Genomic DNA, 13,445 nt, shown 5'->3' with positions numbered 1-13,445 from the left:
CCCCCCGGTACCGTTAAGCTTCCAGATCCACCTTCAAGGAGGTCATTGGTTACCAGTCATCAGATAAACCACCCAGAAAGCAACAAGAAAAAGAAAACCCCCGAAGGTGAGACCTCACAAGGCAAAGGGGGCTGTTCTCCAATGTAGTGCTCTGTACAGATTGTGCAGACGCATACGGCACCTGAATACCAGAACAGGAAACGGGCAGTGACCGATGCAACACCATGGGAAACTTGCTCACCGGGGGCTATAGTCCACTCCAGTTAAACCATTCGATCTGGCGACTTTGGTTTCTTTGGGTGGTGCCAACACTGCGGGACAAAGTACCCGCAGTGGTCAGCACAACGTCACGACAAAAGGGTGAAGGTTGCAGGATAACATCGGCCGATACGATACCTCGGGGTATAGCGGATCGAGATACCTGGATCTTGCAGCGTGTCCCGTCCGTCTAAAGAAATCAAACTATTTATTAATATTAGTATCCGAATGTACGTAGACCGAGCTGAGACGGGCGCATCTGATCTGGTGTAGTGTGCGGAAACGCGCCCGCAATCCTTAGTCTTGGTAGTAGTAGATAGATGGCACCTTAGTACCTGCTACCGTCCGGCGTGACGGGAGGCGTGAATCAAGATGGCATCACAGAAAACGCCCCCCAGCTACTCTCACCGACCGGGACTACAGTATTGTCTGCAAGTCTTGAAAGGATTGTTCTCGTCGTTAGGTACTGTACCTTTGAAGGGAATTAAACCCAATGCCAGTCAGTGACTCAGGGCTCATAAACGTGTAAGAATCCATAAGTGTCTGATGAGCTGGCTGTGTAACAGCAATGCTGATGTATTTCAACCTGATCAGCCGCGCACCCCCGTCCCCAAGAACCTCGCCTGTTGTCTCTTTATCATATGCAATGAATGCAATAACAATGGCTGTTTGGTACAACTGCATTGTCATGTGTAGGCGGCGAGCCTGTGGGCTAGGGGCGTCACCTCTGGGGAGGCTGGATGGCCACATTAATGCTCAAGGATTAAGCTTGCCTTCATCAACTACCGCGTAATAGTCACTGTACGTACCGTAGTCCCACAGAGTGATCGACATCAGACCACCTCGCAAGCCTTCGCTGCAGTAGACGATGTTCTAGGCTTCTAGTCTCCCTAGCCTGCCACGGTGTGAGATCGAGCTGTGCCGGCCCACAGAGCCCAATCCGATTCTCAATCCAGCGTGTGGTGGCTTGTCCAAGGAAAGCTTAGTAGCAACTCAAAGACACGCAATTGAGGCTGATGGTGGGCGAAGAAGGGCTGCCAATGGCTCGAATTGGTCCCTACCTCCAACCGTGCACGACGCCGCATCGTGGGGATCTCATGATCGCTTCCACAGGAATTAGATATCCCTTCGGCGCCGGGGATAGCCACAGTGTTCGAGATCTAGCCCCTGACGACATTGGCTACCGTCCTGCGTCGCACAGTCACAGCTCAGCGCCGCACAGCATCTTCACGCAGGCCGGGCCTACCAAGCCTCTAGCCAGTAGCAATCGACTAACCGTTACTTGACCATTGGCTGACCACCCAGATTGGACCATCTCGGCACATTTGAATCGACGATTTGTCTCTAGCGTTAGATCCCGGCCGTTGGAACTTTCTCTTCTGGTCTAACGCCGCGAGCTCGAAGCGAAGGAGGGCGGCGTAACTGCGTTGGGTTGGTGTGTTTTGGCGGATCAATGCCGGTATGGCAAGTCTTGTGGTAGGAACAAAGTTTGCCGGAGATATCTACCCGCGATATTTTACCCGATATAAACACTGTAAGTCTGATACACATATGGCCCACGAGGATCTGTAACAGACGAGGGTGCCCGCGTTGCTGGAACAAAAGAAAGATAATAAAATTGTGCTTTTGCCGATTGTAAAATGTGGGAGTCGTACAAGTCGGGCACATTTCTTTTTCTTCAGCCCGGCGAAGCATGCATGCATGCATGACCCTGGGCACCCTATTCTAGTTCATGTCTGCTATTCCCGAACTTGACACCCCTGACTCGACATGCAGGTAGGGGCCAGCAATTCGCTGAATGTTTCTTACATTGGAAAAATTTGCTCTGTACCTCACTCATGTCGAGGTATTCTGTGGAAAGCCAGGTTGTGCATACTAATGCCTTTCAAGGGCATGTTGAAAGGCCGAGTATCACATGAATAGAAAGCTCGGCTGTCTGAGGCGCCTCTCATCTCACGAATTCGGGCAGACCGAACAGTAGTCAAGTCTTCAACGAAAATAGGAACCCTTGGGCTACGAGCCGAGGAGGGGAGACGACCGTTAATGACAGTTCTGTATACAGCGGAGAGGACAGCATGACGGAAGCACAAGCCCATGTCCTGTCGTCTCATTGGGCGGCACCCTAGGTTGAAAGTGTCCGAGCCCCCAAGTGCATATTGCTGCTCTTGTGATGATGGGCAAGATATTGGCCGTTTTGAACAAGTGTAACACCATAAACAAGCCGAGGAATTCTCGTATTGGCCATCGAACCCGTGCGGCTGGTATACAAGGCACAAGGAGTATACGGATCCGATGTTCGCCAAGCAGTCGCCATGCTTTCTTACTGTGAAATACAGAGACAAATTGCTATCCGATTCGCTGTATCCAGGGCCTTTGAACATGGAAGGCAGGTGGTACAGCTACTGTATAGTGCCCAGACGATCGAATAGATCCACCAACAGGCAAATGCTTGCAGATTGGGCGGGCATATAGAGAGAGTACGGTATTGGACGTGGCAGAGAAAACATCATGACCCGGGGAATAGGTCGGGTCGAATCGCAATATGGCAAGAAAACGTATGACTCGGGAACAATGATGGACTGTGCCGCCAGATGATTTCGAGAAAGCTTCGGGATTTACTATGGAGGGGTGGGTACGGAAAAAGGCAAGGAGGAGATTAAAGATGAAAACTCATGTTCCTGCACGAAACCCAGCATCTCGAGGCTTGCATCGTGCTCTTTTGATCTTGGTGGGTCGATTTAATGTTGGAGGTCAATCAAGCTAGGCCAGATTGGACAGATTAGGAGCTGACTGCCGTTCGAAGAATGGAAGCAATTGGGGCTTCTATCGGTTCCATCGGTACTCCGTAGATAAGTGGACTACTCCAGTTCTCGGCAGGCCTCTTCTTCCCAGCAGACAGCCCTGCGATTTGGGCGTCTCAGCTGCCTACCTTGGTAGCTTGGGTACGGTACAGTACAGTAATTTTGGTACTAAGTTACACCGTTGGGTTGGATTCCACCTCAGTGGTGCAGAGGAAGAAGGCTAGAATGGCTAGAAGCATTCCATTTCCGCCCCGACATAGGTAGGCACACGCTGTACCAGGCATAGGTAGCCCTTTTACCGATTGAATCCGATTGCATGGCAGAGTTTTCCGGTGAGTAACATCAATAAGGCATCCCTGAGCAGGCTCGGCTAGAAACGCAATTGCTGATGGCACAAGCACAGGACGTACGTTAGTATGTGTTGGTACTGCATTGGCAGAATTCTCCGAGTCGTGCTAGTCTCATCATTGAGCAACGTAACGCCGTAGCACTGCAGTAGTTAACAGGCGAGCTGCAAGATATCTAACGCCATCATATGTAGCTAACAATAGTAGGCGATTCGGAGAGCAACTTACCAGAATGTTGACTGGATGAATCGAAAACTACTCAATGCCAAAAGTACTTGAGGTCAGGTTCCAGGCAGGAGGGTCCTTGTAATTTTCGTGATATGTTCTTCACTATATACATATGAAACCGGGAGCATTCAATGGAATTGCATACACCTGATAGCCCACCAAAGTCACCGCCTTCTCGGCGCCTGGGCAAGATCGGTTATGACGAGCTTCCCCTACTAATACATACTACTCACCTATATGAATTAGCTCGCGCGAAACGGCGGTTTCTGGCCAGGCCATGGGGGATATAGATATCTTAAAAACGTGTTTACACTCATTGACAATGAAGGGGGAAAAACAGTTTGGAGAAATGGCGGGGTGACGAATAACTAGACAAGGCCCTCGGCTGGCTCGCTAAGCTCATGACAAGACAAGGCACACGCAATTGACTATCCAGCGGCACCGCCGATGCAGTCCCAAGTGATTGGAAACATCATCGTGAATGATATCTCTCTCAATGGGGATGTTTACCATATGGTGGTCACTAGCAGGGAGACCCATGTCGTGGGAGCAACATCTGCCATCCTAGCAGTGCATGGAGGTAAATTCGCGTGTTCCCAAGGAACAGGACCCTGGCGGAGGAGATTAAGCAATTCATCGACGTCAAGAAAAGGCCAGTGCTTTAAACAACCCCTTCTGCCATGTTGTTCTACATAACAGGTTCTTTTCATATGCGACATTGGTCTCACCTCTACCACATTAATGGCACGAGCTCGTGCAGATCATGATTCCGTCAGGGTCTTTGTGATTGCAAGGTCACATCTGGGGGTCACAGCCAAGACGATAGAGCAACAAGGCTCATCGCCAGGCAAATGAAGCATCAAACCGAGCTTTGACATGCGTCGAAGCCCAAAGCTTCACAGGAACAGTGACTTGAGGGCACACTAGCCTTTCCTATTTTGTATGCTGTTCTGGAAGGACAGTGAGAATGAGAATGGGTCGGCGGAGATTACATGAGAATGCGCGATGGACCACTTGGATGATGCTGGGGTGAGAATGGATCGGGCAACCGGGATACGACGATATGATGTACAGTGATGCACAACACACTTATTATACCGCGTTGCGCTAGTATCTCTTATGTCTTCCGCAGGATTTGTTTTGAGGGGCAGGCTAGTGATACGATCTTCTGCTTGACCTGAAGTTTCATGATCTGAGGCGGGTAAGCCTTATTCTCAAGGTCGACGAATACCATCGCCAGGTTATTCAACAGTAGGAGAGAACTAAAGTTGGTATTACACGATAGACTGGCTTTGACATGATTTGGCGTGGCACGGTCTGGAATTCGTCTTCACTTACAGTCTATGCATAGGGCATGCCATTACTGAGGGTTACATCGTTATCTCGTCAAATTTATCGACCAAAAGCCATCTACGATCAATTATCGGCTGAAACATGACGGGTTGTCGTTGGGCGATACGTATTGGATGGTCCAATGGAAGCATCTTCCATTACGTTAGTACGTATGTTAGTACTGATGAAGCGCAAGCATGGACTCTACGTATTCATCTCATCTTGGCTTGCCGGGAGAGTGGAGTGGCGACATGCCCACCACACGTTCATCATGGCGGCGCACTAATCGAGGCCGTGTCTGATCTTGTGAGATTAGGTCCCCAGGCCATCTCTGCTCTTCTCTGCTACTTGGGTAATGTGTATCCGCCAGAGCGGCGCCCAGTCGACAACTTCGCGTGGTGGCGGATGGACCATCCCTGCGGAGCCGCGGGGGCCGTTCGGATTAGGTTTTCTCATAAAGAACTACCTGTGAGGTACACGTGCTGGGCTCGGATCAAGTGCAGTCTGGGTAGCTCGACAAAGTTTCTTCCATGTCAGTTCGACGGGTTCCAAGTGAGACCTCCTGTTCCTTAGCCAGGTGGGCATAAGATGCTGACGGCCTGGTCCTTGCCCACTGACGTACCTGGCTGCGGTGCCGCCCATACAATGTGGCACCCAATCTGAGTATGGGAAGCGGCCCATCTCGCGCATCGTCCATTGTCCAACATTCATCAGTTCGTCATTGCTCTGAGGGCTCGATGAAGCGGCTTGGCATCAATGCTTTTACTATGTCCTCGTTGGCAAAATCACCATAACTATCGCTGCTCATCCCATCGTTCCTAGATCCGCGCAATGAGGTTTGCAGTGTCACCCAGCTTGCCCGTTGCTCCTCAGCGTCATCGACACCTTGCCATATGTCAATCTCGCGCATCTTCCATCTGAGCCGTCATTTGTAATGTTTCTCGCGCTTTGCCCCTATTTCTCTCATTTTAGCGCTGCACTCCTAGCTCCCACGCCCTTAGCGCATTGCGGCAGGGGATGGGGGACAATACAACTGTGTAATACAGTTGGCAGGGGACCTGTGCTGAATCGAAATGTGATGTGTCGATGGGAGATAGGTTTCCATCTCAGTCAGAGAATGCTAAGTTTCAACAGTAACACTCACTGCAAACCACTCTTACAAGGCCTCCCAGCTAGGGATCTTCTTCCAATGTGCTCATTTTCCTTTCTCTCAGAGAAATGTCAGTGCCGGGTTATAATCTCCCAGCAGTAACTAGCTCGTTTGATTTCGCCCTCACTATTGAATCATCGCGATACGACACTGGAAAGAAGGACCCGAATAAAGATGGTTTGTTGCCCAGGTGGGAGCTTCATAAAAAATCATAAGCACACATTTGAGTGGTATTGAGTGGTGTGGTCCGGGGGGGTCTCCCTGTGTTGTTTGTGGGCTACTAAAACCAGACCGCTGCTCACCCCAGGAGCAAGGGCCCCCGGAAGTCGTACCATTTTGCAGAACTTGAGATTGGAGATCTCCAAAGCCTAGACGCTACTGCACCGGGCTATCGTCATGCCCCAGCAATTGGTGCAAAGCCTGGGTCAGTGTTTGAATCGACGGTAACGATGAAAAGTCCACCAGTGTCTCGACTTTTCTTCGACTCTCACCTTTTGCTCTAGAGCCTCAGCGAAAGCGACGACGACGGCGGCGGCGGCGCAGTGATGGCTGATGAATACGGAATCCTAAAGGATGCATACTGATGATGAACATAGCATGTGAAGAGATGCAAGTTCCCCGAGATCTTGCTATAGATGAGATACCATACCCAGCCCAGCCCTAGGGCAACATGGCCTTCTCTTTGCCCTTGTCTGCTTCATCGGTCACTGATCCTTGTTTGTTCTTCCGAGCCCCACACATCCATGATCGATTCTCTTCGGATCCCTACCGCTCTCCTCTCCCCACCCATACCATATCGTAAACCGTCATGCCATCGTGTCCCCTAGCCAGTGGAAGCGAACTTGAAATCCCTGTCGCGTGGGCGGTATCCCTACCCGCGACCGTTTCCCCCAGGCGTCACAACTCAACGCCGCAGCATGAAAGCTTGCTGAGGCGCACTTGCTGATCGATTTGTTTGTGACGTTCGATGTCTTGCTCGGGCCATGGTTTCAGAGATGACATTGACAATTCTAGTACGAACCACCCAGATGATGGTTTCTCATAACGATAGTTATATGCAAAGAGGTCGTCGTTGATTTGGCAAGGAGCATTGCCGTATTTTGATCGGGTGATCTGGATAAGGATCTCTGACAAATAACCGCGCCGCAGGCCCCTGGTACCGTACCGGTCGATCCATGCACTGAGGAAACTGACAGACTCGAAAGCTCCCCTGGTTGGAGGTTGGTGTACTATATTGTACTGTGCCTATTGCATGTTGCAGAAATGGTTGTTGCGCTCCCCAATACACATGCGAGTGCTTTGAACTATGGATGCATCGACGTCGGAATTGATCTATCCCCCCGGTGCCAGGCGCGAGCTGGGTCTCATGTACAGTATAGGTTATGCTTGCTTGCTTGCTTCCGGGCGTGCAGGACTGGATTAGGTTGTTGCTTGCTTCTCCCAGGCCAGCTATTTTCCGGCGGTAAAATGATGACAATGGAGGCGCCGATCTCACATCTGATCTCCTCGTAGTGCGCTGTTGGTGATTCCCAGAAGGTTGTACTGCTTGGGAACTATACCTTGCACTCCCTCGAGACTGTCCGTACGCAGTCTTCTTCCCTTCCTTCCTTTCTCTTTCCTCCTCCGTTCGTGCCCTTCGTGTTTCAACATCTCCCTCTTCCCCAACCTTTTCCCACCTCCACATTCCCGCAGCAACAAATAGATTAGTAGCTGGCTCTTCTCTTCTAAACCTCGATCTTCGGTCCTCCCTCCCTCTACTTTCGACTCTCATCCACAGCGTTTGTACTGTACTGTCCTTTTCTGTGTCCCTGTGCTGACTCAAGCGCCTGCAGAGAGACCACTGTCCGCAGCAGCAGGATTTGTCCTTGCCCGCCATCCTAGTGGCTCGTCGCTGCCCGGCTCTGTGTCTCTGTACAATATTGTACCTTCTTTTGCGAGTCAACCAATCCCTGTCTAGTTGCTTGCACAGGACAGAGTAGCCAGCTCAGAGGAGACGGAAGAAAAAAAAGAGGAAAACATCGAAATCCAGATATCAAGACTACCTAGGTAAAAACAACAACAAAACATTGGGATATACAGCCACGAACGCTACCGCACGCATCTGCATCAACTGTGGCCAAATCGCAAATTTCAGTACTGGATCTGATCAACCGCTCCGACACATACTAACACCCGACTTCGACTCCATCTCAAGCCGTGTACCAGCCGTGGCTCAAGGTCGTGTCGAGCCAGTATTTACTACAAAGTTCATCGATTGAGCATTTCCGCAGTCAAGTTGCTAGCTTCGACATCGCTGTCAACGGGTGCAATCCAGTGCGCGGTTTCTTAGCTCCACCCGTCCATTCTCTCTCTCCTCATTCGGAGCGCTACGTTCCCAGACCCCGGCCGTTGGATCAGTTTCGCGGCAATCGACCTCCTTGAGTTTGCGCTACTCTGATTCTCGCCCTACTCTTTAGAGGAGTACCATCAGCAGCAGCAGCAGTAGTATCGTCGTTCTTAGATCAAGCTCGTTCCCACTCCTGAGGAATCCTGAGTTTGGCGCTTCCCCTGCCAGCCTTTGAACGACCCAAGCCAACTCAAGCAAGCCCCTGTCGGTCGGCCAGAACAAACCCAACCCGAACCAGGACAGGACCTCTATGTATGGCGGAACCCCCCTGCTACTGTCCCGCTCAGCGCCACCACGAGGGCCCTTGTCGCTTGTCCATCGCACACGCCAGATCTACCCACCCCCTTGTGCCTAGCCTGGTACCTACTATTTGTTTCTCTCTTCGCCTCTTTTCATTTCGCCTCATCGGCCCCCTCCCCGTTTTGACACCCCATTGCCAACCCTCACCTGAGTCCATTGTCACATCTCCCACCCTGGTCCCGTGTTGACCCATTCCTGACTTCCTTCAGTTCTTTTACTACTGGAACCTCATTCTTTACCACCCCCCTCCCCGTTTATTCGTACTGCTCTTTTTCCTCGTCCATCACATACACCCCCAATCGGATCTAGCCAGGTCAGATGCATCTACGGCCTTAAAACTGTCCCAAATCATCGTTAGTAATTACCAGATCCGCTATGGAAGCGGCTGACTCTGGAGCCAGGCAAAGGTCTGTTTGAAATCCCAACTTGAAAGTATTCATATTTCTGTCTGCCCCTCCCATATTAACCCATTTCTTGTCCTTACAGCCGTCACTCTGCAACCATTTCAGAACACCAGATACACCACCCACCTCAGCCCGATCAACCATACTCCGATCATCGCCATCACCATTCCTACTCGCAGGATATCTTGTTGGACAGGTCGTATCGAGAACCTTCCGCCATGGCAACGGCAACCCTCATCACACCGGCCGCCCACTACCCACCTCAACCTCAACCGCCTTTCTCCAGTTATTCACAACCCAGCTCTGGTGCCGCCAGTATCGCCAACATGATTTCTGAACCGCGAAAACCAGCCGACGATCAGGAGCCCTCAAATCGCCAGTCGCTGCCCTCAATCTCGGAGGTCATCCAGGGCACTAAACCTGGAGCTTATCCTGTTGCACATGCGCCGGGTCTGCAGTCAGGTTCGAGTTTGCCGTCGCCCTTCGCACCAGCTCCTCGATCATTCCCAGAGGCTGAGAAGCGTTCGTCTCCTCAACCTCTCCACCCGACCTCATCTTTTCCTCGGCAAGATGGACCTGCCTTTACGGACTCTCCTCGTCCTCATTTCAACAACCGACCATCGCTCCCTCCTGTCTCTGACCGTCGCCAGAGTCCTTCAGCCAAAGCTGATCTACCTCCACACCACCACCACCATCCCGAGCAGAAGCTTCCTGAACCTCACCACCCACTCAATGGTGCCTACGCTCATCCTCATCCTCCTCCTCCTCCTGCTCCTGCTCCTGTCGCATATCAGCCTGGCCAGCTGCCTCCAGGCCAAATGCCCCTGCCTGCGTATCCTATTTCCCCTAGACACGGAATGCCACCACATATTCCCGGATCTTACGATCCCAGGGCGCCTCCCCACATGGACGACCCTGAATATGCCCGAGCCAGATACGAGGCTACAGTTGACAGGCACTACGAAAGCTGGAACTATCAAGACTCGTTGAGTCGAGTAAGTCACCTGAGTTACATGTTTCACCAAGAACACAAAGCGCTGACTTTTGACAGATCGGCACCTCGTCTCGTACGATTTTTAATTTTGCCGAAGCTTACAGCAGAATCGCCCAAGAACAGCACGGAGCTCACCCAATCCCAGCTCGACTGCCTACCGAACGAGAAGTTAGCGATATGCTCAGCAATATCGAACTTGTCAAGAGATCACTGGAGCAAGTGCGTGACTTGGTGCAAACTTCGATCCAGAACGAACGAGCCCGAGAAGGATCCAAGATGAAGGGGCCTTATGAGGAAGAGCACGACGTGAACATGTACGGCGATGGAATGAAGCCAGCATATGGCATGACGGAAGTTAAAAAGCGTCGAGGTGTAAGTTTCTGGCCCTGATTGATTTCTTCAACACGAAACTAATGATGGACAGCGTGCTGCTCCTCCTGGACGATGCCACAGTTGCAATCGAATCGACACCCCTGAATGGCGACGTGGACCTGATGGAGCCCGGACTCTCTGCAACGCCTGCGGGTTGCATTACGCCAAACTGGAAAGAAAACGCCAACTCGAGCAGAGGTCGATTCGTCCTAAAGATGAGGCTCATCGACAATGAGGCCTTGGCTTGATGGTTTTGGCCATACTACGAAGTGCTCATGGACGCTTGAATGCATTGTGGATAGGTGCTCGGTTGTCCCATGAATGACTTCAACTTCAGCTCGCAACCCGCATGTCTACACATACACAGTCGCCTCACACATACACGCACACGCACACATCTTCACGTTTAATAATACCCGATCCAACAGAACGGCGTCTTTGCATCGTTCTCTGTATATACGTTTTTACAACTGGGAAACCTTGGGCTTTGAGCAGGGACCCGCAGCATAACAGGCGTTTGTCTAATTATGGACGCCATGTTTAACATGGTGTAACTTTTTGAGTTCATGGGAGGAGAGAGGGTTGACTTTCTAGACAAAAGAGATTTCTTGGAGAAATTACTGGGATGGGCGGAGGGCAGCGGAGAGCAATCATCGCAACATCAGCAACGGATGTGTATTTTGGCCTTGCTCCTACGCAGGAGATAGGAATTTTTTATATAGGGTGGGATTGGTTATCCTGGGAGGAAAATTACAATGGTTTTACGGCATGTATCCAAGCTGGAAGATGACTTGGCATGAAGAGGAGTAAATTGAAGGTACCGAGGACATGTTTCTAGTTCTTTCGTGGAAAGCAACGCCAACAAGGCTAGGAGGGGGCGGGGTCTACAACAAAGGAGATGTTTATGGCGGTAAAGGAGAAATCACAAAGCGATCAACTACGCCGAACTTGAAAGTGCACATATCCCCGTGACAGTCTGCGAGTGTGAATGTGAGCTTGAGTATCAACTTGACGCAGCCCAATAGAAAACAGCGGCTGCAGGGCCGGAAGTATTTGCCACTTGGGCATCGAGACTATCGAAAGATTGGCGAAGCTTAATTAGCCATTTCTGGAGATGAGGGGCGATCATTTGCCTTGGTGGGGTTAGGAGTACATGATGATATCTCGGCCTTGCATTGATCTACAGTGTCTTGCGATATTAGTGTTTAGAAGAAGAAGACCAAGAAGTGGGCGCATTGCAGTTACAACAAACAAACAGACATAGAGACAAGACAAGACAACCCAGGTTGTCAGTATGTGCTGAATCGAGTGTGTGAAGCAAATCGTTTCTCTACCCATTTCGAAATCATCTATTCCCCATAAGGACTACGAGACGGGAATAGCGGGTGCCAGCTCATCTATACGGGAAGTGACTTTTAAAACAGAAGCCAACAAGACAATGCGCTTTGGAGGGATTAGTGTCATAGCAAGTGGTTCGACAGGCTGAGTTACACAGAACAATAGGGGGTAGGACATGGGAGACGAGAACGGGACGGGAGGCTAATCAAGGCACGAGCGGGAGATCTGACGAACGGGTAGCTTGCTTGAACTCATCGGACACGGGAACGTGCGTGCATGTACATGTGCTTCTGAGTTGTTGGTGATGGTGTTGTGGATTTGAGTTTCTGGATAGGCTACGTAGTACAAGACAATACAGACGAGACGAGACAAGACGAGACTTGCAAGATAAGACGAGAGCATCGAGAAAGAAGTTGCCATCCTAAAGACATTATGAGATCTGGGGCAGTGTACGTGTGAGTGTTAGTTATCCGTCCGATATAAATTTCCTATCAACTCCCTACCTACGCTAGGTTCTGCATCCGCTACACGCACGTATGGGCCGTGGCAAACCCCAAGCACAGTATCAGTAATATCAGATACATTTTTATGTGCAACAATACATCGAAAGATCTGCCTGCATGCGATTGCAAAGGCATCCTCCAGACCAGACATACATGAATATGTCTTGATGCCTGAACCACCAAAAGCCCGAACAAAATCCACCAGACGGATGTCCAATGCGAAAGGATTCCACAAGGCCTCGTATGCGCTGTTTCTTGTGATACTTGATCAGAAACATGGCTGCAAGCACGCGATCTGCACGTCTTTCCAAGATCTTCCCTGGTCCTCCCCTGTTATATGGTGAGTTGAACGGTAGGACAGGAGCACAGGAAGGATTATATAGCATGCAGTCTGTGGTAGCGAGGGGGAGGGAGAGAGAGAGAGAGAGAGAGAGAGAGAGGAGGGGAGGGAGGGATGTGAGACGTGGGTGAGAAACTCTCCCTTGCTCTCCGGTATCACAATGGCTGTGACATGCACGGTGAAGGTGACACGGGCGAGAGCAGGATAAGAGGGCTCAGCTGCTATGCCGCGTGTCTGCAAGTGCTTGGCTGGATTCTCTGATGTTGCGTTACATGGCTATTACATGTACGGAGGCTGTCATGTAAGTATCCATGTGGCTTTCTTTTCCATGGAGGATCTAGGATCTGGTCTAGAAATTATCGTCCTTCAGTGAGGCTCTGACGGGTGGCATGCCAAACCATGTGTGTTGTGCATTACCGTGAGACCTACAGTAATGCATACATACATACATACATACATACACATGTCTCTTTACTGAGCAAGTTTTCCAGACTGTAATGTACATATCTACAGTGGCAGTGCAGTGCTGTACTGTATGGCATATAGAATGGAGTGATTTGACATTCAGCTAGGCCTGTTATCCACAACACCTTCTGGTGATTCGGGCATAGAAGGCCTCAGACATGACGCCACGGGAGAGGCAGAGGTCCAAGACGGATAGATACTCAAAGACTCCTCCTCCATCACCACCT

General features: G+C 50.6%; 2 protein-coding genes across 2 annotated transcripts; both read left to right on the top strand.

Moving 5' to 3' along the window:
- Positions 1-1,298: 1,298 nt before the first annotated feature.
- Positions 1,299-1,646, top strand: FMAN_07561 (uncharacterized protein; the record flags this gene model as incomplete). The annotated part of the gene is made up of 2 exons (XM_041831200.1): positions 1,299-1,518; positions 1,564-1,646. The coding sequence occupies 2 exons, from the start codon at positions 1,299-1,301 to the stop codon at positions 1,644-1,646; spliced, it is 303 nt and encodes a 100-aa protein (XP_041681787.1).
- Positions 1,647-9,177: 7,531 nt separating this feature from the next.
- Positions 9,178-10,807, top strand: FMAN_07560 (uncharacterized protein; the record flags this gene model as incomplete). The annotated part of the gene is made up of 4 exons (XM_041831199.1): positions 9,178-9,209; positions 9,289-10,201; positions 10,258-10,572; positions 10,625-10,807. 4 exons carry the CDS (start codon positions 9,178-9,180, stop codon positions 10,805-10,807), a joined length of 1,443 nt encoding a protein of 480 aa, XP_041681786.1.
- Positions 10,808-13,445: the final 2,638 nt, after the last annotated feature.

The sequence above is a fragment of the Fusarium mangiferae genome, assembly GCF_900044065.1.
Source record: "Fusarium mangiferae strain MRC7560 genome assembly, contig: FMAN_scaffold005, whole genome shotgun sequence".
Classification (NCBI taxonomy): Eukaryota; Fungi; Ascomycota; class Sordariomycetes; order Hypocreales; family Nectriaceae; genus Fusarium; species Fusarium mangiferae.
This window is presented reverse-complemented; position numbering and strand designations above follow the sequence as displayed.